The 27,441-nt window shown below is 34.9% G+C and overlaps 1 protein-coding gene across 3 annotated transcripts in view; it reads left to right on the forward strand.

Moving 5' to 3' along the window:
* Positions 1 to 27,441, forward strand: part of STXBP5L (syntaxin binding protein 5L) — a 478,051-nt gene that overhangs the window by 205,769 nt on the left and 244,841 nt on the right. For all 3 annotated transcript variants that reach the window (XM_054481057.2, XM_054481058.2, XM_054481059.2), the window contains one exon: positions 4,941 to 5,064. In XM_054481057.2, coding sequence (XP_054337032.1) covers positions 4,941 to 5,064 — 124 coding nt within the window. The remainder of the gene's footprint in view (positions 1 to 4,940; positions 5,065 to 27,441) is intronic.

Consider the following 27,441-nt stretch of genomic DNA (forward strand, 5'->3'; position numbering starts at 1 on the left):
ATTTCGGGGCCCTCTTGTGGAATCTTATATACTTTGCATTTGTTAATAGATCCTGGCTTGTCAATCTTATATACTTGGGTGCCTGTCGCCTGTACTATATCCCCAACTTTGTCTCAACTGCTTTTCCTTTCTCTAGGCTCCATGCTACGTTGTGCCTCATTGTCCTTAAGGTCTCTAAAGACACTATTCACACCTTCCTTAGAAAATTCCTTTTCAGTGGCAAGAAGTTCAAGTCAGTTTGAAAGGTCTTGTCTTCTAATACTTGCCTTCTTAGAATAAAGAAAAATTTTGTAAATAGTAATACTTAATAAGTGATGAGATCTTAATAAGTGACACTTATTAAATGACAAGATCTTGAAGTAAGTTTTATTGTATGTAATTGAGACTTGATTAAGTTTGTATTTAGGGGAAGCAACAAACTCCTATTCATCAAGAAATAATCTCCCAGTTGACACTTCAGTTGTTCAAATATTAATTCCGGGCCATTAATTATTTTTCCATTCAGGAGAGGCTAATAAGAAGATGGTAAAACTGGGGGCAACAGATTAAAAGGGAAATTACCTTTTGTACCTGTAGAAACAAAGGTGATCATCTGTGCTATTAATTCAATTTGAAAATGGTGGGAGTAGGAAGAGATAGGGGGAAAATATATGTCAAAAATTTATGTCCAGTAAAACCTAATCTTATATAGGAAGAGTGCCAAATAATTTAAAGCAGCACTGAAATAATTAGAAAATGAAACACACACACACATTTATTTTAGAACACTTCCTCATTTTATCATTGGAGGGATAAAAAAAGTCTCCAAATGAACCTGTAGTCACCCTAGAATACTTTACATGTTCTCTCCCATCCCCCTCATAACAGTTAATTTTTTAAGTTTCGGTGCTTAAAGATATAAGCCTTCACCTATTTCATAAGCTGCACAATTCGTTATCAGTGTTCTCATAGTGGTAAAAAAGTTTAGAAATAAAATAAAATGGCAGCTGGGTAATTTTTTTCATGATTGGTGAAAAATAATCTGGTAAGTAATATCATGCAGTTATGTTCTTTATAATCAAATTCTTCAGCATCTTGAATCATAAGAAAAGATGGTCTTAGGGAGCTAAGCTAGGATTTTCCTTTTGTTATACAAATCATAAAGATGGGGATGGATAGTGCTCCCTCTCCTCCCTCTCTCAACACTAGCAGCTAAATAAGAATACAAACACCATGGGAATATTTAGCCAGTTGGAATTAGAATAACCAGCTCAAAAGGAAACCCAAAGGAAAATGCTGAATCATCTAGCTTTCCTATGGCCTTAAAAAGTATGGAAGAAACGTTTTGAGCCTTAAAAAGAGAGTAAAATTTCAGTGAAATTTTAAAATAAAGATTAGCAGCTGCCTAAGTGAGTTAGTACAAATATATGTAATTTATACCTAGAAGTTATTGACATCTGATATATGTATATAAATCTGTCATCTTTATCTATTTTAATGCGTCATTATATGCTCTATTGTTTTAATAGAGATAGTTAAATACTTCATTTTACTACCAAACTTTTCAGCCTCTCCTCAGCACTTTACCTCTCATATCTAGAAAGCAGCTTAATACTTACCTGAAATGGTTTTTCATAAGTCACCAATGAGCTCTTCATTACTACACACAGTGACCTCATCCTAGCCTTTAAATTCCTCACTAAACCTGTGGCTTTACCTCAGTTTCTCCTCCTTAAAATAATTTATTCACTTGTCTGTGTCTTTCCACCTCATTTATCATGCACCCTTTTTCCATAACTGATTTTTCCCTTAGCTCTCCTTTACATTATTGATATTCTTCAGGATATTATGTCTTTACCCTCATTTCTTCTCTCTCCAATTTATACTTTCTAATGTTTATATTCTCTCTTATTTCAAATATTACCTTTATGCTAAAAAAAGAACATCCATATAAATGTAGCCTTTACCTCCTTCTTGAACTCTAGATCTAAATATCTAACAATATATTAGATAAATCCAGCAACATATCCCATTGGCATTGAATTTGTATTTAAATATCTAAACCTCCTTCTATGTTTTCTTCTGGTTTTTAAGTCTGGTTTAGTTAATTCAGTTTAGACCCCTCAAAGTAATATTTGTCTCTTCCATCATCATGTTGTATATGCAATCAGTTTCTGCAGCCTTTCTGATTCTGATTTTATATTGTCTCATTTATTTCCTCTTTTCTAATTCCCACTTCCAATGTCCTAGTGTAAGTTGTTATCTTTTGCCTGGATCACTATAAGAGCATTTTAACTAATCACAACCACTTTTCCTTTGATGTCTTACCTCTTCAATATATCCTTCATTAACAAGATTATCATTTTAAAACAGATTATGGAATTCTCTACAACAGAACCTTTGAATAGCTCTCAATTGTCAACAATACAAAGTCCATATTGCTTGACTTGAGATTTAAGGTCCTAGTGCTATCATTCCTCTTTAGTTAAATTTTTAACATCCTTCTATACATTCCCCACATTTCAGACATCTTACTCACTATCTTCCATATATAACACTTATTGCTTATCTCTGAGCCTTTGCTCCTTCTAACTTCTCATCATGAACTGCCTTCTTTCCTCTTCTGTATATCAAAATTCTGTTAGGTCTTTAGCCCCTGTAAAACTATTTAGACAATTTAACTAGCTTCTTCATAAATAGCCATTGATGAATTGAGTTTTGTTTTGGAAATCCAAGGTTATTTTTAGAAACAAATATATGAATTTTACTTTCACATTAACTGTAAAATTTTTCTTTCATTATGTCAATAATTCTTAAGTAATCTTTCACAAAGAAATCCCTCAGAGTTTGGCCTGAGGAAAATTTTTTAATTTCTTAAGAACTGCTGCATTTCCTTTTTTCCATATTGTTATCCAGTTTTTTGGATTTCCTTCTTCTTTCATGTTATCAAGAAACTCAGTCTCAGCCACTGAGTTGATAAAACTAGCTAGCATTTTATGTTTAAAATTCTGTTTCTATCTCTTAAAATTCTTTTTGGATTAGTTGTATTATATTTGTTTTTTTTTTTTTCAGTAAGCCCTCTGAGCCCCCCTCCCTTTTTTTGAGAAAAGAGAGGGGTAGAATCTAATAAATAGAAATTGAATATTTATCTATCAAGTTAGATCAAATGCTAGCTACTCAGTAATGCACTATATGAGACCTGATCTCTGATAACAAGTTGGTTTTACATGCTTGCTTTTCTAAACAATAAATATACTTCTTTAATAGTACTGATTTACTTTGGCTTTATTTTAGCTATTATTTTTATATCTGTTCTTTCCAGTCAATAGAAATTCAGTGAAATAAGAAAGTTTAGGGTTGAGAGTGCCTTTACTGCCTCCATCTTTGATGGCAAAACAGTTTGAGACAACTTTAAGTTAAATGAGGCTCATCAAAGTTAACATGTAGGGGAGGCAAGAAGATGTGACCTTCCCTTGAACCACCTACAGAAGGGAGAAGAAACAAGCAGAGGAGAAGAGAAAGAAGTATTTTCCCTCTAACTTCCTCTGCTGGACCCTAGCAAAAAAGAAATCTCTGCTTAGTAATGAAGGCCACAGAGTGAGAGAAAACACAAGTCCAGGATTTCATGTTGCTTTTTCCATTTAATCAAATCTTATTTTCTTGATGATATGTTTAATAATTACTTTAGCCATCAGTTATCGGCAACTCCAATAATACTGATTGTTTAGAACTTTTATCAGTTATGTATGTGTAACTTAGTTTGGAAGTTTTAGTTGTATGTGTCTATGTGTGAAGTTTCAAAAAATAAATACGATTAGTATTCACTTATATTAATCTTCTCTCTCTTGCTGTTTTATAAGTGTCTTTAAGGAAAAGATGTTGTATTCTTCTTTTCTGCCTTTATGTCTACTCGAATTTTTCTCATAGTACTTAGTACTTTACCCAAGTTCTGTATATACTTTATTAATTTAGAAAGAATACCAAGGGTGTGGAAATGCTTGTGACATTAATTACTAATTCAGTCAACAGATATTTATTGAGTACTTACTTTATGCTGGTCATTATGCTAGCATTGGGAATACAATAGCTTGGGAAAATGGAATACAGTCAGCCCTCCATATCCATAAATTCCATATCCTTGGATTCAACTAACTATAATAGAAAATATTTTAAAAACAAAAAATAATTTTAAAACAATATAATAATTTATAATAATACAAATAAAAAGACAGTATAGTATAACTACTTACATATCATTTACATTCTATTAGTAATCTAGGGATGATTTAAAGTATATGGGAGGATATTCATAGGTTGTATGCAAATAGTATGCTGTTTTATATAAGGGACTTGAGCATCTGTGGATTTTAGAATCTGAGGGAGTGTGGGAGTTCTCTAACTAATCCCCAATGGATACTGAGGGATGGCTGTAATTACTTTTGAATCTTATCTGACTCAAAACTACAGAGTTAACCTGAAAATATAAAAGAAAATTTAAACCTTTCTTGCTTTAAATTGATTGAAATAGTATATGCAAGAGGGCAATACAGTGCAATGATTGAGAATGTTTTTCGTAGTTAGACCTTGGTTTTGAGTTGACTTGAGCAAGTATCTCAATCTCTCAAGGCCTGTTTCACCATGTGTAAATTGAAAAATCAATACACTTTTTTATAGGATTAAATGAAATAATGTGTATAAAATGCTTGCCTTGGGGTTTGGCACATAGAAAGCCTTCAGATGGTAGCTCTTACTTAAATTATTCTTTTAATTGGCTGTGTTAGGAGGAAATAGGACTTCATCTTACCAGAAATTATAGTCTGATATGGGTCAGAGAAATTATGTTTTTTAAGTGTTGTTAGTATAATAATTTTATATCAGAATAGTTTTTCTTTGGAATATAGAATGATATAACCTATCTACTTTTTTCCCCCTCTACTTGTTTTTAATTGTTATTTTATTAGGCTATTCATTCAATTGATTGGCATCATGAGGGCAAACAATTCATGTGCAGCCATTCAGATGGTAGTTTGACTTTATGGAACCTGAAAAGCCCAAGTCGCCCTTTCCAGACCACAATTCCACATGGTAAGATATATGCTTTCAAAAGGAATAAACACTGGCGATTCAGTGCCTTGACTTGAAGTAAGAGAGATGGTATTAATGTGTTTGGTAGAAAAAAGTAATAGGACATAGCTTCTGGTTCTAAATATCCCTTTTATACCACCTACAGATCCCAACATTCTACCGTAAACTTTCCATACTTCCCTTCTTCCTACCAGCCCACATCCCTATTTTGTAAGCTGTACTTATGTACTGTCCCAACCAAAAATTGGATAATGGATGGTTGATATATCTGGGGCAGAGGAGATAATATAGGAAATTTTGTCGCTTTTAAGGGCTGAGGAGCCAGTGAGAGAATGGCACTATTTAGATCTGACTTTCAGACTTAATTCCTATACTACTTTATAGTCTATTGTTTTCTAGATTCTCCCACTTGTTTCCATTTCTGCCATTTGATTCCACTAAGTTATGAAGACTGTGGTTTTAATTTTAGGTTTTACTTTTCTTATTGCCTTCCACATTGAGAAGAGCAGTTTAATCCTAAATGAGGATTTTAATCTTAATCGAGGATTTATATTGGATCTCTATACCTAACGGGGAAGAATAAACAATTCAAATGTATAAATATGTATAATTCAGATGACTAAATTATTTGATAATATTGGTGATGATCTGAGTTCTATGTTTACCTCATGCCATTGATTATTTGTAATAATAGGTATGTCAGAACCTAACAGTTGATCAAACATATTCTATTTTACAGTTTCTGAGCATTCATTATCATGTCCCACTTGGAAAGTGTAGTGGTATGTTTTCTGTAATGAGTGACCCATAGATCACAAGCATTCTTAGAATTATTTCATGCTGTTTGTCTGCCATTTTTTTGTACCATAGTTACATGCTCCATCAGTAAATGATTAAATTATGGCAACATTCTTCCAGGATGTAAATGTTTTAGTCTTTAGCTGGTTTACTTAGAGATTACTTTACATTTAGATGCTTAGTTAGAGATGCTTTATTTAGAGATTGCCATTACAGAAACCTTGGATAGATATTAGCTATACATACTACTGAGGATTAACTATTTATTTCTACAATAGGGGATAGGTTCTCTCCACACACCCCCAGCTAACCCCCAATTCTCATGCCTTTTATATGTAAAAGTGTAATATGAGCTAGTCATAAATTTTCTACTTACTTCCTTATGTTCTTCTCAAATATCAGTTTCTATTAGTTCTTTTGGCTAGACTGGACATTTGATACTTTCATTTTTTTACTATATCCGTATTTATTTCATCAGTTTGAATTGTTTTCTGTTATTCTGCTTTTCTGTTGAAATAAAGTTCTGCTTACAGGTTGTTCAACACATCAGCCTTGATGTCTTTTATAATATATAAATCAGATTATATTCCTGTTGCCTCACAATAACATAAGCACCAGTGATTTTGATAATAGAGGCATTTATTGTCATATCTATTGACATTCTTTGGGTTTATTTTTTTCCCTTTTGTTTTAGCCATTTTTATTTTCTAAAATAAAACTTTTCTCTAAGTACCACTTTAGATATATCCTATAAGTCTTTAAATGTAATATTATTAATCATATATAATTTTCATTAATATTTAGTTTGAGATATTTTCTATAATTCCTATTATAATTCTCCTTTGACCCATTAGTTAGACATGTGCTTTCTATTTTCTAAACATTTTCATTTTTATTATTTGTGTTATTATTATTAATCAAAGATGGGTCTTGCTATGTTGCCCAGGCTGGTCCTAAGCCTCTGGAGGCCTCAAGTGATCCTCCCTCTTTGGCCTCACAAAGTGCTAGAATTATAGGTGTGAGCAACCACACCCAGCCTCAGTTTCTAAGCATGTTTTTTATGATGGATTTTGAAATCGTAGCCAGAGAATGTGACATAACTAGTTCTACAAAATTTACTGAGATTTGCTTTATAATCAGTGCAGAGCCAATTACCATAGCATTCTAAGTGTGCTTGGGAAGAATGTACATTTTCTAATTGTGACATAAAGGTCAAACTTGAAATTGTGTTTTTCATTTTGTATGGTTTAAATTGTTGCTAATTTTTTGTTCTGATATTTCAATCCTTAGAGAAGCAAGTTAACATTGCTCTTATAATGGATTTTCCTTTGTAATTCTGTTCATTTCTGTTTTACGTACTTCAAAAAACAAATAGGTCAAGGTAGTTGATGGTATTTTCCAGATTCCCTGTAATTGAACTGATACTTGTCTAGTGCTATCAATTGCTGAGAGAGTTATTAAATTTCCTAATATGATTATAGAAGTGCACACTTCTCAGTTTAATTCTGCCCATTTTTGCTTTATTTATTTTGGGGATCTATTATTAGGCATCCATTACATATCCTATAAAGAGCATAGTTCCTATACCTTTTGTATACACAGGTTCTTTACCCAAAGATTCAACAAAACCAAAGATCAAAAGTGTTCTGAGAAAAAAAAATTAAAAATACAAAAATTTAAAATAATACAAATAAAAGGAAACAATGCAGTATCACAACTATTTGCATAGTGTCACACTGTATTGCGTATAAGTAATCTAGAGATGATTTAAAGTATACAGGGGGATGTATGTAGGTTATATGCAAATATTATGCCATTTTATATAACAGACTTAAGCATTTGTGGATTTGGGTATAGGAGGGGGAGTCCTGGAATCAACGGATACTGGGAATAACCATAGTTGAGTCTTGTGCTTTTATCTAGTCAGAGTTCAATCTATTAATATTAAATGTAATTACTGATGAGATTGAATTTTGGCCTATCACTTTATTATTTGTTTTGTGGGTCCCGTCATATTTTTCCCTCTTTTCTGTTTTTGCCTTCTTGGAGGTTATTTCAATATTTTCTATTAGAATTCCATTTTAATTTAAATATTAATCTAAGCATTTTATTTTCACATATTTTTTATTGGTTGCTCCAGGGATTACAATATACTTCCTTAACTGTTCAAAGCCTATTAGAGCTAACATTGTAACACTTCACATAAAGTGTGCAAATCTTGTAACCATGTAGATCTATTTCTCTTCCCCTACTGTCCTTTACACTATGGTTATCATATAGTACATCCAAATATATTGTTATAATTTTTGCTTTAAATCATCACGTCTTTTTTTAATTAAGAGGAAAAACAGTCTTTTGAATTTTCTTTGCTATTTATCATTTTCATTTGTTCCTGAAGATACAAGAACATTATTTAATTTTTCTTGTAGTTCTAGTGGAAATGAATTCATGTAGCTTCCTTTATCTGGAAGTTCATTTTTGTTTTGTTTGGCTTTTACTTTTTTTTTTTTTGCTTTCCTTTTTTGGAGGCCATTTTTCCCGGATTTAGATTCCTGAACTGACAGTTTGTGTGGGCATGTGTGTTTTGGTTTTAAGGTGATGAACACTTTACATGATCTTCTGCCTTCCATAATTTCTGAATGAGGAATCTGTAGTAGCTTGAATTTTGCTTCCTCTTTATATAATGTGTCACTTTTCTCCAATTGCTTTCAAAATTTTGCGGGGTATCTTTTATTTTCAGCAATTTGACTGCTTTATGTCTAGGCTTGGTTTCTTCAAGTTCATTCTGTTAAGGGTTCTACCAAGCTTCTCATATATATATATATGATATATATATATCATATATATCATATATATATATATAAGATATATAATTTGCTGGATCATCAGCTGTTTTACTCAAGATTAGCACTGTTGATGGCATTGCTCTTATAGCTGGTTGCTGCTGTTGCTGCAAACATCGATTTTTCCTGTTCAATGGTTTCAAATATGTATTTATGGTTTCAAATGTGTATTTTCAATTGCAGTGCTACCAGTTACACATGCAATCATACACACATACAAATACAACACATATCTACATATATGTTATTAAACCAAATCCTATCAAATACTTAATAGTGAAAATTTTGCTCAGAAGCAGGACAGGGGTGTCCACAATTACCACTTTTATTTAATATTTTCCTGGAAATACTAGCCAATATTATTAGACTTGAAAATGAAATATGATACTTAAAAATTTAGAAACAGTATTCAAAATTTTAGTTTCTTATAATGCAATTAGACAACACAAAACAAAAATGAATTAGGAAAACTATTACATGTAACAGTAGAATTCTGTACACAAAACAAACAAAATATAATGGATGAAGAGAACCATTTTGGATCACAGCACCCACAAGAATACATCGGAATAAGCCTTAATGTACATGTGAAGTATTATTTCTAATATGGAACATACAAGAGAAAACTTGAATAAATTACAAACATACCATATGTATGCATACTAAATTCAATAGTATGAAGACATTGATTTCCCACATATTACTTTGTAAATTGAGTTTGTTCCCAAGAAAAATAATTACAGGGTTTTCCCTGACAAAAATGCGCAATGGGGAAAGGGTTCCCTATTTAATAAATGGTGCTGGGAAAACTGGCTAGCGATATGCAGAAAACTGAACTGGACCCCTTCCTTATGCCTTATACAAAAATCAACTCAAGGTGGATTAAAGACTTAAACATAAGACCTCAAACCATAAAAACCCTAGAAGAAAACCTAGGCAATACCATTCAGGACATAGGCACGGGCAAAGACTTCATGACTAAAACAACAAAAGCAATGGCAACAAAAGGCAAAATTGACAAATGGGATCTAATTAAACTAAAAAGCTTCTGCACAGCAAAAGAAACTGCCATCAGAGTGAACAACCTACAGAATGGGAGCAAGCTACAGAATGGGAGAAAATTTTTGCAATCTATCCATCTGACAAAGGGCTGATATCCAGAATCTACAAGGAATTTAAACAAATTTACAAGAAAAAAATCAAACAACCCCATCAAAAAGTGGGCAAAGAATATGAACAGACACTTCTCAAAAGAAGACATTCATGTGACCAACAAACATATGAAAAAACGCTCATCATCACTGGTCATTAGAGAAATGCAAATCAAAACCACAATGAGATACCATCTCACACCAGTTAGAATGGCAATCATTAAACGTCAGGAAACAACAGATGCTGGAGAGGATGTGGAGAAATAGAAATGCTTTTACACTGTTGGGAGTGTAAATTAGTTCAACCATTGTGGAAGACAGTCTGGCGATTCCTCAAGAATCTAGAACCAGAAATAGCATTTGACCCAGCAATCCCATTACTGGATATATATCCAAAGGATTATAAATCATTCTGCTATAAAGACACATGCGCATGTATGTTTATTGCAGCAGTATTCACAATAGCAAAGACTTGGAACCAACCCAAATGTCCATCAATGATAGACTGGATAAAGAAAACGTGGCACATATACACCATGGAATACTATGCAGCCATACAAAAGAAAGAGTTCATGTCCTTTGTAGGGACATGGATGAAGCTGGAAACCATCATTCTCAGCAAACTAACACAGGAACAGAAAACCAAACACTGCATGTTCTCACTCATAAGTAGGGAGTTGAGCAGTGAGAACACATGGACACAGGGAGGGGAACATCACATAGTAGGGTCTGAGTGGTGGATGGGGTCAAGGAGAGGGAGAGCATTAGGACAAATACCTAATGCATGCCGGGCTTAAAACCTAGATGATGGGTTGATGGGTGTAGCAAACCACCATGGCACATGATTACCTATGTAACAAACCTGCACTTTGTGCACATACATCCCAGAACTTAAAGTTTAATAAATAATAAAAAAGAAAAATAATTACAGGGTTTTTAAAATTAGACATGCAAATATATAGCAAAGATAAACACAATAGGAAAATTATTTAAACAAGAAGTAACGGTTAATTACAGGCAGTTTGGAAGGTTTGATGCCCTGAATGATTCTTACTGAAATAAATAAAATGTTTAATATATCAGGTTTTTAAAAAAATTTTAAATGTCACTGAGATGGTAAGCATGAGAATAAGTAATCTAAAGACTCCAAAAGAGAATGTTAAACTAGAAACTCTGAGAGATAAGTGACAATAGATTTTATTCTAAATTTTCTGCTATACTTTGGAGAGCTTAAACTTCGTTCTTTAAAAAACAGGTTTATTGAGATATAGTTCACAACAGCAATTTAAAGTATAAGCTTCAATGATTTTTTAATATATTCATAGTTGTGCAATCATCAACACAATTCTTTTAATTGTTTAATAAATTTAGAACATTTTCATCACTCCCCCAAAAAACCCCATACCCACTAGCAGTTCATTTCCATCCCCACTCCTTCAGCTCTAGGTAATCACTAATCTTTTTCTATCTCTCTTATAACTCCATTAAAAAATGAGTGAAGGACCTGAATATACATTTCTCCAAAGAAGACATAAAAATGGCCAACACGTATGTAAAAAGGTGCTCAGCATCATTTATCATCAAGGAAATGCCAATCAAAACCACTATGAGAAATCATCTCACACCTATTAGGATGGCTGTTATCAAAAAGTCAAGAGATAACAAATGTTGGCAGGTATATAGAGAAAAGGGAATCTTTGTAAACTATTGGTGAGAATGTAGATTGGTACAGTCATTATGGAAAACTAATAAAGTATGGAGGTTCCTAAAGAAATTAAAAATAGAACTAAGATAGAAACCCAGCAGTTTCTCTTATGGGTATATACCCAAAGGAAATGAAATCACCACCCTATAAAGTTATCTGCACTCCCATGTTCATGACAATATTCACAATAGCCAAGATATGAAAACAGCCTAAGTGTCTGTTGACTGATGCATGGATAAAGAAACCAAGGTATTTAAATACAATGTAATTTTATGCAGCCTTAAAAAAGAAAGATATCTTGTCATTTGCCACAACATAGCTGAACCTAGAGGACAGTATGCTAAGTGAAATAAGCTAGACACAGAAGGAAAAGTATTGCATTGTCTCACATGTGAAATTTTTTTAAAAAGTCAAATATACTGAGAGAATAAAACAGTGGTTACCAGGGGCAGGAGAGCCTGGGGGAGAAAACAGGGAGATGTAGGTCAGAGGATACAAAGTAGCAGATATATAGAAGAACAAGTTCAAATTTAATCCGCAGCGTAAGGACTAAAGTTAATAAAATTGTATTTGAGATTTCTGCTAAGAATTTTAGCTGCTTTTGCCACCAAAAAAATGGTTAAATATGTGAGATGATGGATATGTTAATTTGCCTCACTATAGTGACATGTTTACCATCTATGTACATTCCATAACATCATGTCGTAGACCTTAAATATGTATGATAAAATTTATTTTAAAAAATGAAGTGTTTCAGCTCTAGGTAAGGTTAAAAAAAAGCGTATGCTTTAAAAGTTTGGAAGTTCCTTTAGTTTATATATGAATGTTTTTTCATCTTTTGCTAATCTCTAAATGCCTCCATTTCACCCACATTATTGAAAGATGTTTTATTTGCATATATATAATCCCGCATTGGGAACTATTTTCCCCCAGAGCTATGATGATATTATACAATGTTTGCCAGGCTACCATTTTATTGTTGGAAGTATTCAGTCACACAATTTTCATTCTTTTGTGGTGATTCATCCTTTCTGTGACTTCTATTACAATTTTATCCGTATCTTTGATGTTTTATGATTTCATTAAAGTGTGTTTAGGTTGGACATCTCTTTCCTTATCCGGCTTTTGTTGTAGGAAAAAACTGGTTCTTACAACACGACCATGAAATGTTAAGCTCGCAGACACTTTGAAGGGTGAGAAGAGCAGGGTTTATTGGGTGAAAAGGAAAAAAAGGGAAACAAGGACTCTCAGCAAAGCGAGAGTCCTGCTAACAGGCTTCCTGTCTCACAGATTGAACCCCAGGTTACCACTCCCAAACAGAAGAGGTCAGGCTCCTCCCCACTGCAAATGGTGCGAACTTCCTGAGGCTACACCCCAGTGTGCATTCCTCCCAGTGGGCAGGCCGGTTGGAGATTCTCCGGGCACCTCTTTATACTTGGCTTGTCTCATTTTGGAATACACTGGGTTTTTTTGATCTATAGATTTACATTTTTTATTTGTCATGAAAAGTTACCGCTATTTTCTCTTTAAATATCGCCCCGTTCCATTCTATTCTCTTCTCAAATGTATTTTAGACATATTAAGCTTTTCACTTTTTTTTTTTTTGAGACAGGGTCTGGCTCTGTCACCCAGGCTGGAGTGCAGTGGTGTGATCCCAGCTCACTGCAACCTCTGCCTCTTGGACTTAAGTGATCCTCCCTCCTGAGTAGCTGGGACTACAGGTGTGTGCCACCACACCCAGCTAATTTTTGTACTTTTTGTAGACACAAGTTTTCGCATGTTGCCTGGGCTGGTCTCAAATTCTTGGGCTCAAATGATCCTCCAACCTCAGCCTCCCAAAGTGCTGGGATTACAGGCATGAGCCACTGTTCCTGGCTTTCATATATTTCAATATAATGTTTTTTTCTGTCTCCTTGCTTTTCTGTACTGCATTCTGGGTAATTTTTTTCAGATATAACTTCTTTCACTAATTTTCTCTTCAGCTATGTATATTCTGCTTTTTGTGAAATTAATTTTCTTAATTTCTATAATTAGTTTTTATTTCCAAAGTTAGTTTTGCAGATTATAATTTTACATATTCATAATTTGCAAATCTAATAATCTTTTGGTCTTTGGGATAATATCCTTTATTTCTTTAATCATTACATACACATGTCTTCTATATTCTGGGTCTAACTATTCTAATGTCCACAGTTATTGGAAGTATAAAGCTGTTTACTGTTTCTGCTTATTTTTATCAGTGTCTAACTCCTTTTAGTGTAATGATATTGGGTTGAAAGGTCATTGCTCAATATTAATACATAGAGTAGGATTAGATTGAGGATTTTGAAAGTTTTTCAGAGAGAGTCTTCTCTTGCTTCTCTGACTTACTTAGAGATGAAACGACAAAATATCTGCAACTTGCTCTCAAATAGCTCAGAAGTGAAATAATAGCATATAAAGAGAAAGAATATGATAAGGCAATTGTGGAAATAAAGAACTAGAGAACTTGGGTAAATGATATAGAAGAGATTTTTTTAGTAAATTTTCCTTAATTCTATATCAAAATAAAACTGTTCAGAAAAAAAATGAAGGAGCCTAAAAATATGCCAGACTAGAATTAGCAGTCTTTGGAGGATACCATTTCTGAAATAAAAGAGGATACAACTCTTGGAGGCCAAGTGGTAAAGAGAAACAAGGAAGCAAGCATTGAAAATAGAGGGTCCTCCAGAAACAAAAGAAAATTACAAAATCAAAATACATGTCAACACCTCCACACACACATAAATGAAGTACAGTTAATAAAACTGTACTTTGCCAAAATGAGAAGTTGCTCTAAATCTAAGAAATATAGTAAGCTAACCTAACTGCTTATGTGTTAATTCTGGTCTATAGAGAATACACATTTCAAATTAACAACCATTGGAATCCATCCTCATAAAAAGATGGTATAAAAGAAAAAAGTAAATAGAAAATAAAGATATTTTAGCTGCTAAAAATTCTCATCAAAAACAACCACAGGTAGTTTAGGTTTCACCTTCTAGATGTAGACCTGGAAAGAGTATAGATCCCACTTTAGGGAAGTGGTGTCTACTATTTTTCTGAGGCTTCAGTAGGCTGTTTTCCCCTCAGAGTGTAAACAAAGCCACCAAGAAGTTCAAACTGGGTGGAGCCCTCCTTAACTCAGCAAAACAACTGTAGCCAGACTGCCTCTCCAGATTCCTTCTCTCTGGGCAGGGCATCTCTGAAAAAAATAAGATAACAGCCCCAGTCAGGGACTTACAGATAAAACTCCCATCTCCCTGGGAGAGAGCACCTGGGGGAAGGGGCGGCTGTGGGTGCAGTTTCAGCAGACATAAACGTCCCTACCTGCTGGCTCTGAAGAAAGCAGTGGATCTCCCAGCACAGCGTTCGAGCTCTGCTAAGGGTCAGATTGCCTCCTCAAGTGGGTCCCTGACCCCCATGCCTCCTGACTTGGAGACACCTCCCAGCAGGGGCCAACAGATACCTCATACAGGAGAGCTCTGGCTGGCATCTGGTGGGTGCCCATCTGGGACAAGCTTCCAGAGGAAGGAACAGGCAGCAATCTTTGCTGTTCTGCAGCCACCACTGGTGATACCCAGGCAAACAGGGTCTGGAGTGGACCTCCAGCAAACTCCAGCAGACCTGGAGAAAAAGGCCCTGACTCTTAGAAGGAAAACTGACAAACAGAAAGGAAGAGCATCAACATCAACAAAAAAGACACCCACTGAGAAACCCCATCTGAAGGTCACCAACATCAAAGACCAAAGGTAGATAAATCTATGAAGATGGGGAGAAACCAGGACAAAAACACTGAAAATTCCAAAAACCAGAATGGCTCTTCTCCTTCTCCACATGATCACAACACCTCGCCAGCAAGGGAACAAAACTTGATGGAGAATGAGTTTGACGAATTGACAGAAGTAGGCTTCAGGAGGTGAGTAATAACAAACTCCTCTGAGCTAAAGGAGGATGTTCTAACCCAGCGCAAGGAAGAAAAGAACCTTGAAAAAAGGTTAGAAGAATTGCTAACTAGAATAACCAGTTTAGAGAAGAATATAAATGACCTGATGGAGCTGAAAAACACAGCACAAGAACTTCGTGAAGCATACACAAGTATCAATAGCTGAACTGATCAAGCGGAAGACAGGATAACAGAGACTGAAGATCAGCTTAATGAAATAAAGCGTGTGAAGACAAGATTAGAGAAAAAAGAATGAAACGGAATGAACAAAGCCTCCAAGAAATATGGGACTATGTGGAAAGACCAAACCTATGTTTGATTGGTGTACCTAAAAGTGAAGGAGAGAATGGAACCAAGCTGGAAAACACTCTTCAGGATATTATCCAGGAGAATTTCCCCAACCTAGCAAGACAGGCCAACATTCAAATTCAGGAAATACAGCGAACACCACAAAGATACTCCTCGAGAAGAGCAACCCCAAGACACAATTGTCAGATTTACCAAGGTTGAAATGAAGGAAAAAATGTTAAGGGCAGCCAGACAGAAAGGTCAGGTTACCCACAAAGGAAAGCCCATTAGACTAACAGCAGATCTTGCTGCAGAAATCCTACAAGCCAGAAGAGAGTGGGGACCAATATGCAATATTCTTAAAGAAAAGAATTTTCAACCCAGAATTTCATATCCAGCCAAACTAAGCTTCATAAGCAAAGGAGAAATAAAATCACTTACAGACAAGCAAATGCTGAAAGATACTGTCCCCACCAGGCCTGCCTTACAAGTGCTCCTGAAGGAAGCACTAAACATGGAAAGGAACAATCTGTACCAGCCACTGCAAAAACATGCCAAATTGTAAGGATCATCAATACTCTGAAGAAACTGCATCAACTAATGGGCAAAATAAACAGCTAGCATCATAAAGACAGGATCAAATTCACACATAACAATATTAACCTTACATATAAACGGGCTAAATGCCCCAATTAAAAGACACGGACTGGCAAATTGGATAAAGAGTAAAGACCCATCAGTGTGCTGTATTCAGGAGACCCATCTCAGGTGGTAAGATATACATAGGTTCAAAATAAAGGGATGGAGGAATATTTACCAAGCAAATGGAAAGCGAAAAAAAAAAAAAAAAGCAAGAGTTGCAATCCTAGTCTTTGATAAAACAGACTTTAAACCAACAAAGATCAAAAGAGACAAAGAAGGGCATTACATAATGGTAAAGGGATCAATGCAACAAGAAGAGCTAACAATCCCAAATATATATGCAACCAATACAGGAGCACCCAGATTCATAAAGCAAGTTCTTAGAGACCTACAATAAGACTTAGGCCCCACACAATAATAGTGGGAGACTTCAACACTCTACTGTCTATGTTAGACAGATCCATGAGACAGAAGATTAACAAGGATATTCAGGACTTGAACTCAGCTCTGGACCACACAGACTTAATAGACATCTACAGAACTCTCCACCCCAAATCAACAGAATATACATTCTTCTCAGAACCACACTGCACTTATTCTAAAATTGACCACATAATTGGAAGTAAAACACTCCTCAGCAAATGCAAAAGAACAGATATCATAACAAACAGTCTCTCAGACCACAGTGCAATCAAATTAGAACTCAGGATTAAGAAACTCAATCAAAACCGCACAACTACTTGGAAACTTAACAATGTGCTCCTGACTACTGGTCAGTAAATAATGAAATTAAGGCAGAAATAAATAAGATATTTGAAACCAATGAGAACAAAGACACAACATAGCAGAATCTCTGGGACACAGCTAAAGTAGTGTTTAGAGGGAAATTTATAGCACTAAATGCCCACAGGAGAAAGTGGGAAAGATCTAAAATTGACACCCTAACATCACAGTAAAAAGAACTAGAGAAGCAAGAGGAAACAAATTCAAAAGCTAGCAGAAGACAAGAAATAACTAAGATCAGAGCAGAACTGAAGGAGACAGAAACTTGAAAAACCCATCAAAAAATCAATGAATCTAGGAGTTGGTTTTCTGAAAACATCAACAAAATAGACCACTAGTCAGACTAATACAGAAGAATAGAGACAAGAATCAAATAGACACAATAAAAAATGATAAAGTGTATGTCACCACTGATCCCACAAAAATACAAACTACCATCAGAGAATACTATAAACACTTCTATGCAAATAAAATAGAAAATCTAGAAGAAATGGATAAATTCCTAACCACATATACCCTCCCAAGACTAAACCAGGAAGAAGTCCAATCCCTGAACAGACCAATTACAAGTTCTAAAATTGAGGCAGTAATTATTAGCCTACCAACCAAAAACAACCAGACAGATTCACAGCCGAATTCTCCCAGGGTACAAAGAGGAGATGGTACCATTCCTTCTGAAATTATTTCAAGCAATAGAAAAAGAGGAAATCCTCCCTAACTCATTTTATGAGGCCAGCATCATCCTGATACCAACACCTGGCAGAGACACAACAAAAAAAGAAAATTTCAGGCCAATATCCCTGATGAACATTGATGCAAAAATGCTCAATAAAATACTGGTAAACAGAATCCAGCAGCACATCACAAAGCTTATCCACCATGATCAAGTTGGGTTCATCCCTGGGAAGCAAGGCTGGTTCAACATATGCAAATCAATAAATGTAAACCATCACATAAACAGAATCAATGAGAACAACCACATGATTATCTCAATAGATGCAGAAAAGGCCTTCAATGCAGAAGAGGACTTTGATAAAGTTCAGCACCCCTTCGTGCTAAAAACTCTCAATAAACTAGGAATTGATGGAACGTAACTTACAATAATAAGAGCTATTTATGACAAACCCACAGCCAATATCATACTCAATGGACAAAAACTGGAAGCATTCCCTTTGAAAACTGGCACAAGACAAGGATGGCATCTCTCACCACTGCTATTCAACATAGTATTGGAAGTTCTGGCCAGGGCAATCAGGCAAAAGAAAGAAATAAAGGGTATTCAAATAGGAAGAGAGGAAGTCATATTGTCTCTGTTAGCAGATGACATGATTTTATATTTAGAAAACCCCATCGTCTCAGCCCAAAATCTCCTTAAGCTGATAAGCAACTTAAGCAAAGTCTCAGAATACAAAATCAATGTGTAAAGTCACAAGCATTCCTATACACCAATAATAGAGAGCCAAATCATGAGTGAACTCTCATTCACAACTGCTACAAAGAGAATAAAATACCTAGGAATACAACTTACAAGGGATGTGTAAGACCTCTTCAAGCAGAACTACAAACCACTGCTCAAGGAAATAGGAGAGAACACAAACAAATGGAAAAGCATTCCATGCTCAAGGATAGGAAGAATCAATATCATGAAAATGGCCATACTGCCCAAAGTAATTTATAGATTCAATGCTATCCCCATCAAGCTACCATTGACTTTCTTCACAGAATTAGAAAAAACTACTTTAAATTTCATATGGAAGCAAAAAAGAGCCTGTTTACCCAAGACAATCCTAAGCAAAAAAGAACAAAGCTGGAGGCATCACACTACTTGACTTCAAACTATACTACAAGGCTACAGTAACCAAAACAGCATGGTAGTGGTACCAAAACTGATATATAGACCAATGGAACAGAACCAAGGCCTCAGAAATAGCACGACACATCTACAACCACATGATCTTTGACAAACCTGACAAAAACAAGCAATGAGGAAAGGATTCCCTATTTAATAAATTGTGTTGGGAAAACTGGCTAGCCATATGCAGCTAACTGAAACTGGACCCCTTTCTTAGACCTTGTACAAAAATTAACTCAAGATGGATTAAAGACTTAAATGTAAGACCCAAAACCATAAAAACCCTAGAAGAAAATCTAGGCAGTACCATTCAGGATATAGGCATGGGCAAAACTTCATGACTAAGACACCAAAAGCAATGGCAACAAAAGGCAAAATTGACAAATGGGATCTAATTAAACAAAAGAGCTTCTGCACATCAAAAGAAACTACCATCAGAATGGACAGGCAACCTACAGAATGGGAGAAAATTTTTGCAATCTATCCATCTGACAAAGGGCTAATATCCAGAATCTACAAGGAACTTAACAAGTTTACAAGAGAAAAACAACCCCATCAAAAAGTGGGCAAAGGGTATGTACAGGTACTTCTCAAAAGAAGACATTTATGCAACCAACAAACTTATGAAAAACAGCTTGTCATCACTGGTCATTAGAGAACTGCAAATCAAAACCACAATGAGATACCATCTCAGGCCAGTTAGAATGGCAATCATTAAAAAGTCAGGAAACAATAGATGCTGGAGAGGATGTGGAGAAATACGAATGCTTTTACATTGTTGGTGGGAGTGTAAATTAGTTCAACCATTGTGGAAACACTGTGGTGATTCCTCAAGGATCTAGAACTAGAAATAACATTTGACTCAGCTATCCCATTACTGGGTATATACCCAAAGGATTTTAAATCATTCTATTATAAAGACACATGCACATGTATGTTTATTGCAGCACTGTTCACAATAGCAAATACTTGGAACCAACCCAAATGTCCATCAGTGATAGACTGGATAAAGAAACTGTGACACATACACACCATGGAATACTATGCAGCCATAAAAGGGATGAGTTCATGTACTTTGCAAGGACATGGATGAAGCTGGAAACCATCATTCTCAGTAAACTAACACAAGAACAGAAAACCAAACACCGCATGTTCTCACTCATAATTGGGAGTCAAACTGTGAGAACACATGGACATAGGGAGGGGAACATCACACACTGGGGCCTGTCAGGAGATGGGGGGCTAGCGGAGGGATAGCATTAGGAGAAATACCTAATGTAGATCACAGGTTAATGGGTGCAGCAAACCACCATGGCACGTGTATACTTATGTAACAAACCTGCATGCTTTGTGCATTTACCCCAGAACTTAAAGTATAATAATAATAATAATAATAATAATAATAATAATAGAATAGTGCTCTCACTTTAGCAACAATAAAAAATGCTGGACAAACTTTAAATTAACAACTTTTATTAAACTTATCAGAGAACTCAGGTTGTAGGGCAAACAACCATAGTTTACTCTTGAACAATATGAGTGTGAGGGGCAGCAACTCCCCACCAATGCAGTAAAAAATCTATGTATAAGTTTTGACTCTCCAAAAACTTAACAACTAATAGCCTACTGTTGACCAGAAGCTTTACAAATAACATAATCGATTAACAACTATTTTGCGTATTATATGTATTACATACTTACCCTTAGAGAAAAGAAAATGTTATTAAGAAAATCATAAGGAAGAGAAAATACATTTAGAATACTGTACTGTATTTATCAATATCATAAGTTTGTGTTATCTCTTTACAAGACGAATCGTGTCTGAAATGGTGGACAACTGCAGCTGCAGACCTTGATTTATAATATATACCATGCAATTCAGCTTTTATTCGTAATGTCATGACTTTTTTCTGCTTGTTAGGAACATTTCCAGCATCACTAGTGGCACTTTGTATGGGTTCCATGACGCGATTTAAGGTTTTTGATATTGCACTAAACACGATGAAAAATATGTAAGAACCAGAGGGATCACCTTTTACTGTGATATGCAATGTGCTGGAGAGATGAACTGCTCATACTGAGATGACTAGTGTCACATGGCATTTTAAGCAGATATTTGCAGCACTTGAGCTTGCTGCAATAGCAATAGGAGGTGGCTTTGAAATTATTTCAGAGTTCTAGTGTGGATTATAGTTAATATTACACAGTTACGGTTTAATACTGCATCTTTACAGTTTTTTGCATTTCTCTTGACTGCAACTGGCACCTGTACATTCTGTAAATATTTGTGTATATAAGTTTTAATAAATTTTAACTTCTGTGATATATTTGTATATATTTTATGGTAGTAAATGATAATATAGACTAGTATCTATATATTTTCTACATATTCATGGCATAGCTTTTCTTTAGTTTTTTTCTGATATTTTAGGCTAAAGCTGTTTGTCTGCATGTTTTTTCAGATTCTCTTAAATCTCCAAAAACTTCCAATATACTTACTGAAAAAAGTTTGTGCATAAGTTGACCCATGCAGTCTAAACCCATGTTTCTGAAGGGTCAACTGTAATTTGAAATCTGGGGAGAGAAATGTGCCAATTTTGGAGAAACAAGAACTGAATCTTCGCTTGCTTAGGGCAGACACCCTTGGAGGCCACTAAAGCCAATAGAAAGATTTTGCAAAAATTTTTAAATGAATTTCTGAAAGTTGAATATGGACTAATATGAAGGTATAACGCCCCCTGGGGCTACAGACATAAGGTCTTTGTACCCTCTTTCAGCATTTTCCTCCATGACCTTACCAACCAACCACAGGGAAAATCAGAGTGAATCCAGAGAAAGCTTCCTTCAGGGTTCTTGCTGGAGAAAGGAAACAGCAGCCAAAGCCAAATGTCCTCTATTTATTTTATTGACAAAAGCCTGTAGAGGAAGAAGAGTAACAAAACTGTCAATTTAAGGCACTGGATGAAATTCACTGAGCTGGGGAAAGGGAACAGGAAGAAAACCCCAGACAACCCTACCTTTAGAGGAATGGAAGGGATATATGCCAGGCCTGCACAACTACCGGAAGAGGGAGAGAAACACTTTTGAAGCTTATCCTGCAAAAAAACTGTGTTCACAGTACAAATAAGAGAACACTGTATCTACTGTCCACACACCAGTTTGCCAAAATTTAAACTATATGACATGTAACAAGGAAAAATAACAGTAGATACAACTGGACAAACTGTAGGAGACAGATTATCTCTGGGGAACAAAGATTGAGAAAAACCCTCTGGCAAATAGCCCACGCCCTAAATAACAGGCATCTCTAGAGAAATTTGAAGGTTTGGTGCACTGAAGGTAACCATAGCAACAATAAACTCCAAACCCACTGTAACTACTGGCTAGATTAGTGCTAACATCCACACTAAAGGCCTAGAAAAAAAATATGTTCATCTCCAAGCATAAAAACATTTATCTCCATATCTCTTGTCCTGTACATGTTCAACATTCCGCATACATTTATGAGGCGTATGACAAGGCAGACACACACAGTCTCAAGAGACAAAGCAAGCATGCTGATACATTTTAAATTATAAGTTTTGAAATGTATATTTTAAACCCTAGGACAATCACTAAAAGTTTTTCAAGTATAAATGTTAAGTAAATAGTGCAGATGAAATAGAACCATTAAAATACTCAATTAAACCCATAGAAGGCAGAAAAGGAGGGAAAAAAGAAACAAAGAACAAATAGAAAATAACAAATATGGTAGATTTTAAATCCAAGTATATCAATATTCATTTTAATGCTTAAACATGCCAATTAAAAGACAGTGATTCTAATATTCAATTTTGAAAAAAGCAAGACTCAACTACATGTTGTCTACAGGAAACAAGCTTTAAATACAAAACTATAGATAAGTTGACAGTTAAAAAAAAAAAGATATAGCTTACAAATGCCAACCAAAAGAAAGCTAGTGTAGCTGTACTAATTTCAACAATGTAGATATAAAGGAATATTATTAGAGACAAAGAGTGGCATAACCCAATAATAAAATAATAATAAAGGCATTTCTCAAGAAGACATAATAATGCTAACTGTGTATGTACCTAAGACAGCTCTTCAGAATACATGAGACAAAAATTTATAGATCTGAAAGGAGAAATAGACAAATCCACAGCTATATTTGGAAACTTCAAAACTAATCTCTCAGTAATTGATAGAACAAGTGGGCATGATATTGGTAGCCTGAACCCTATCAACTGATTGACCTAACTGACATATGTAGAACAGTCAACACAAGAGTAGCAGAATGCACACAATTTTTTTTAAAGTGGAAATGGGACACTAATCCAAATAGCCCATGTTATGGGCCATAAGATGAACTTTAACAAATTTAAAGTAATAGAAATCACACAAAATATGATCACAGACCATAACAGTCTGAGGTAGAATAACAGAAAAATATCTATAAAATCCCCATTTGTTTGGAGATTATACAGCTCACTTCTATATAACCCATAAGACAATGACAAAATCCTAAGAGAAATTAAAAAATTTTTGACCAGGCGTGGTGGCTTACTCCTGTAATCCCAGCACTTTGGGAGGCTGAGGTGGGTGAATCACTTGAGATCAGGAGTTCAAGACTAGCCTGGTCAACATGGTGAAACCCCATCTGCACTAAAATACCAAAATTAGCTGGGCGTGGTGGCACGCACCTGTAATCCCAGCTACTTGGGAAGCTGAGGCGAGAGAATTGCCTGAACACAGGAGGCAGAGGTTGCAGTGAGCCGAGATTGTGCCATTGCATTCCAGCCTAGGCAACAGAGCAAGACTCTATCTCAAAAAAAATTGTTCTGAAATGAATAAAAATGAGACTATAGCATAACAAAATTTGAGGCATAATAATAACACAGAATTTGGGTGGAAATTTAGAGCATTATATGCTTACATTAGAAAAGATCTAAAATCAGTAAGGAAGGCTTACTTAAAACAAGAAGACAAAATCAAACCCAAAGCAAGAATAAAGAAAGAAATAAGGATTGTAGCAACTATCAATAAAATTAAAGACAAAAAGAAAACAGATAATCAATGAAACCAAAAAGGAGTTCTTTGAAAAGGTTAAAATCAATAAACATCTAGCCAAACTGGCCAAAAAAAAAAAAAAAAAGATGAAGTATTGAAAAACTGTCATTTAACACTCCCAAAATAACTAATATTCTTAAGCATTTTCAGATATGAAAAGTAACCTCAAATCAAAAATTTAAAAATTATGACAGAAATGGGCAACAAAACCTTAGGAAATATGAAATAAAAATCAACTGACTTCAAGAAAGTAAGTCAATAAAAAGACAAAATCATCTCAAAAATAAAGATAAAATGACAAAGAACAAATGTTCTCAGCTGACAACCCAATAAGGGTGACTGAGAAAAGGGGTGAGAACAACCAATAAAACAAACATTACAAAATGAAGGAGTTTTTTTAAAAAAAAAGCAGAGCAGAAAGTAATAAATATAGAAGATCAGCAAAGAAATTATAACAAAAGTTTAATTGAAGTATCTAGAAAGAACAAAGCACTAAACAGAAGTAATATTTAAAATTATAATTGAGATAGCTTTTGTAAATAAAAACTCTGAATCTATATATTTGAAGGACCTACTTTGTGTCTGCGAAAATTGGTAACTCATTTTTTAGGAAATTTCTACTTTTAAGACAAAGGGAAAAAAATCTGCTAGGCCAATATGCAAAAGACTAGATTATTTATAAAGGAAAAAAAATGGGTGGCATCAGAATTCTCACCCACAATGAAGCATCACAACATATATTAAATATAACAATGAACAAAACAAAGACACTATAAAATAATATGGCATGGCTGAGCCCACATGTCATCAACTATAACCGTAAGTTTAGACAGGCTTAATTCACCTACTAAAATAAAAATATATTTACTTTTTCTCATCAAAGAACACAATCAACAATATGAAAAGACAACTCACTGAGTGGGGAAAAATATTTCTAAATTATATATCTCATAAAGGGTGAATATCCAGAAAATGTAAAGAATTCCTACAACTCAACAACAACAACTACAAATAACCGAATTTTTAAAGTAGGCAGCCAATTTGAATAGACATTTCTTCAAAGAAGATATGCCAGTTAGCCAATTAGCACATGAAACGATGCTCAACATCACCAATCATTAGGAAAATGTGAATTAAAACCATAATGAAAATACCACCTCACATCCATTAGGATGATTACTGCCAAAAACAAAACAAAACAAAAACTAGAAAATAACAAATGTTAGCAAGAATGTGGAGCAACTGGAACATTTGTGCACTGTTGGTGCAAATTTAAATGATACAGCTTCTGTGGAAAACAGTATGGTGGTTTCTCAAAAAAATTAAAAGTAGACTTACTATTTGATCTAGCAGTTTCACTTCTGGGCATATGCCCAAAAGAAAGGAAAGCAGTGACTTGAGATATGTGTATACTCATATTCATTGCCACATTATTCATAAGAGCCAAAAGAAGGGAGCGACTGAATTGTCCTTCAACAGATGACTGGATAAACAAAATGTGGTATATACATCAAATGGAATGTGATTCAGCTTTGAAAAACAGGGAAATTCTGAACATGCTACAACATGGATGAACCTTGAGAATATTATGCTAAGTGGAGTAAGCCAGGCACAAGAAGACAAATACTGTATGATTCCATTTATATAAGGTACCTATACTATCAAATTCACAGAGGCAAAAAGGAGAATGGTGGTTGCCAGAGGTTAAGGGAAAAGGGGATATAAGGAGTTATTGTTTAATGGGTTCAGAGTTTCAGTTAAGGAAGACAAAAAGTTCTGGAGATTAATGGTGGTGACGGTTGCACAACAATGTGAATCTACTTACTGCCACTGAACTGTACACTGAAAAATAGTTGATTTTAAATTTTATGTTTGTTGTATTTTACTACAATTAAAAAAAAAACTACATTTTCTAGTCTCCCTTACAGGTAAGTTGGCCATGTTTCCGTGTTCCAGTGAGTGAAAGATGATGGCATATTACATGTGTTGAAATACATATGGAATATTTTTTAATTGTCTATATGTTAAATAACAAGGAAAATCTTAATAAATTTTATAAAGTAGGGATAATAAAGCATCTTTTGATGACATTGAAGTACAACAAAATTAATTAAAAAATAAATGATCTTCTACTGATTTATATAAAAACTCTTTAAAACAACATAAAATAAAAGGGGAAACAAGTTTGCAGAGTGTGAGGTGGGGAGAATCTTCCTCTGAATGTACATCTCCACTGGGGAATCTGAAAATCCAGATCACAGGAGAAGGCTTTAACCTTACCTGGAGCTGGAATGGATTTAGGGAATGGTGCAAAATATGAAAGTAGAAGTAGCATTGAGAAGAGCCATGTAGGCATTCTCAGTCTCTAGCTCAAGCCCAGGGAAGCCATCCCTGACTATATCTTACAGGCACCCTGAGGGAAGCCAGCCAGCAGAATTAGGGAAGAGTCAGGCAGCCAGCAGAATTAGGGAAGAGTCACAGGGTGAAAGAAGCTTCCAGCAGAATCTTGTGTTAATTTATAGTGGGAATAAACCCCCTTTAAAAGAATCTGCGGCACAAATGGGAACTGTGGCAGATACGAGCACAGGCGTGGGCACTTGGCATTACAGGAAGATGGGGAGGGGCATGGCCTGAAAGCTGTGCTTGCTTTCTCAGTGGGAAAGCTTATGACCTGGGGCAAGTGCTCACCAAAGGATACCTCCCCACATCAACTGAGTAAATTAAAAACTGGAGAAAAAGAAAATAAATAAATAAATTATACACCGTGAGAGAACGAGATAAGCTTCAAGAGATCCCTGCCATTCCAATTCCATAGGAGACAGTGAACTCACCCACACACCAAGAACATAACTACAATAACCAACATCAGGAAAAGCCAGTGCCCAGAGACTTTATAACTAAGGAACTCATACGAAGTCTTCACCTCTAAAGCACAAAAAATCAAAATAGGCAAAAATAAACATTAAAGTATGATCCATAAGAGGGAAAAAAAAGTAATTCTAAGCAAAAAGTACCATACGTAAACAGTCCAGTCAAAAAGAAATTCAAAGACAATTTGAAGAAATAGTCTACCCAAATAAGAAGGAATCAAGACAGTAATTCTGGTAATACGACAAAACAGGGTTCTCTAATACCCCTAAATGATCACACTAGCTCTCCAGCAATGGATCCAACCCAAGAAGAAATCTCTGAACTGCCAGATAAAGAATTCAGATTGATTATTGAGCTACTCAAGGAAATACCAGAGACAGGTGAAAACCAACTTAAAGAAATTAAAAAATATA

Source organism: Pongo pygmaeus, chromosome 2 (genome assembly GCF_028885625.2).
Source record: "Pongo pygmaeus isolate AG05252 chromosome 2, NHGRI_mPonPyg2-v2.0_pri, whole genome shotgun sequence".
NCBI lineage: Eukaryota > Metazoa > Chordata > Mammalia > Primates > Hominidae > Pongo > Pongo pygmaeus.